This window comes from Cebus imitator, unplaced genomic scaffold, assembly GCF_001604975.1.
Source record: "Cebus imitator isolate Cc_AM_T3 unplaced genomic scaffold, Cebus_imitator-1.0 Scaffold205, whole genome shotgun sequence".
In the NCBI taxonomy this organism is placed as follows: domain Eukaryota; kingdom Metazoa; phylum Chordata; class Mammalia; order Primates; family Cebidae; genus Cebus; species Cebus imitator.
In genome coordinates, this window is record NW_016107520.1 from 627,184 (window position 1) to 629,171 (window position 1,988).

General features: G+C 40.1%; 1 protein-coding gene across 2 annotated transcripts in view; it reads left to right on the top strand.

Annotated features, from left to right (window-relative positions):
* Positions 1-1,988, top strand: part of NUP155 (nucleoporin 155) — an 81,744-nt gene that overhangs the window by 69,429 nt on the left and 10,327 nt on the right. For both annotated transcript variants that reach the window (XM_017548238.2, XM_017548239.2), the window contains 3 exons: positions 1-125; positions 338-442; positions 1,610-1,764. The exon at positions 1-125 is cut by the window's left edge and continues 23 nt beyond it. In XM_017548238.2, coding sequence (XP_017403727.1) covers positions 1-125; positions 338-442; positions 1,610-1,764 — 385 coding nt within the window. The remainder of the gene's footprint in view (positions 126-337; positions 443-1,609; positions 1,765-1,988) is intronic.

Here is a 1,988-nt window from a genome sequence, read left to right on the forward strand (position 1 = left end):
CCCTTCAAGAACTGGTAAATCAAAGTAAGGCTGCTCCTCAGTCTCCCAGTGTACCCAAAAAACCTGGTCCTCCAGTGTTGTCATCTGACCCAAATATGCTGAGTAATGAAGAAGCAGGACATCATGTAAGGGACATAGTATATTTTCATTCTGAGAATACACTGTTTAGAAGTTCTGCATGGTAATGATGGCACAGTCATCTTGGGAAAGGTAGTAGTTCTTAGAAGTTATCATGTAAGGATTCTTGATTTCTTACGAGGGTTTTTAGGGCTGAAGGGTTGTGATGCCCAGAAAGAGAGACTTTAACTGCTAATTTTTACTATTTTCTTTATTTTAGTTTGAACAAATGCTTAAATTGTCACAGCGATCCAAAGACGAGCTATTTAGTATTGCCCTTTATAATTGGCTAATACAAGCTGACCTTGCAGATAAGCTGCTACAGGTAAATCTTTTTTTTATTGCAGTTGTGTTAATTATTCTTAAGGAGCATAACTCAATGATTTGAGCACATACATAGATGTAAAAAATTCTTTTTCTCATTTCATGCCTACTATCAGATGTTAGCATAAAGCTGAGTAATGCCGTATCTTTTCCTAAGGAGCAAAGTAGGCTACTGCTCCAATTTTCTTGTTATTTCAAAGCTGATTGGGATAGTTTATATTGCGGAGTAGAAATCACTGGATTTATGAGTCCTGAAGCCCATCTTAACTCTGCTGTTAAGCCTCTATGTGACTTCAAATATGCCCTTTTTACTACTCTAAGTCTCGGTGTTCCACAATCTATTTAATGAATACACAGCATTTAATAATTTCAAGAATGCTTTCGAGCTCAGTGTCTAGGAATCAATAGCTGTGTTCTCTAAGGTTAAGACTTTGTAATTTTATAGTAAATTTCCTTTTTTTGTTTTTGAGACAAGATCTCACTCTGTTACTTAGGCTAGCGTGCAGTGCAATGGCACGATAATGGCTCACCGTAGCCTTGACCTCCCTAGATTCAGGTGATTCTCCCACTTTAGCCTCCTGAGTAACTAGAACTGTAGGCCCACACCACCACACCCAGCTGATTTTTGTAGAATTGCTGTAGAAACTCGTATGCTAACTGTGGTAAAACAAAAATTGTTTGTAATAGGATAATTTGCCCTCTCTTTTATCTGTTAATGTTGGATTATAATTTTGCTTGTTTTTATGAAACAAGGCACAGTTGTAGTTGACTTAAAAATTACTATATTTAGCTGGGCGCGGTGGCTCACGCCTGTAATCCCAGCACTTTGGGAGGCCGAGGCGGGTGGATCACGAGGTCAGGAGATCAAGACCATCCTGGTCAACATGGTGAAACCCCGTCTCTACTAAAAATACAAAAAATCAGCTGGGCATGGTGGCACGTGCCTGTAATCCCAGCTGCTCAGGAGGCTGAGGCAGGAGAATCGCCTGAACCCAGGTGGCGGAGGTTGCGGTGAGCTGAGATCACGCCATTGCACTCCAGCCTGGGTAACAAGAGTGAAACTCCATCTCAAAAAAAGAAAAAAAAAAAAATTACTATATTTTTCCTTATCAGGAACATTTTTTGTAGGTGGTTAGAAAATTTTTCTGAATAACTATGTAATTTCTAGGTTGCTTCTCCATTTCTGGAGCCACATCTAGTCCGAATGGCCAAAGTTGATCAAAACAGAGTTCGCTATATGGATTTACTCTGGCGGTATTATGAGAAGAACAGAAGTTTCAGTAATGCTGCTCGTGTACTGTCCAAACTGGCTGACATGCATAGGTATGGCATAATACTCTTATTGTGAATAATGATTGAAAACTGAGCTATATGTAGTTATATTCAGTTTTCCTTAATTTTAGAAGAATCTAAGTTTTAACTTACTGACCTGGCCGGGCACAGTGGCTCACGCCTGTAATCCGAGTACTTTGGGAGGCCAAGGCAGGCAGATCACAAGGTCAGGAGTTCGAGATGAGCCTGACCAACATGGTGAAACCCCGTCTCTA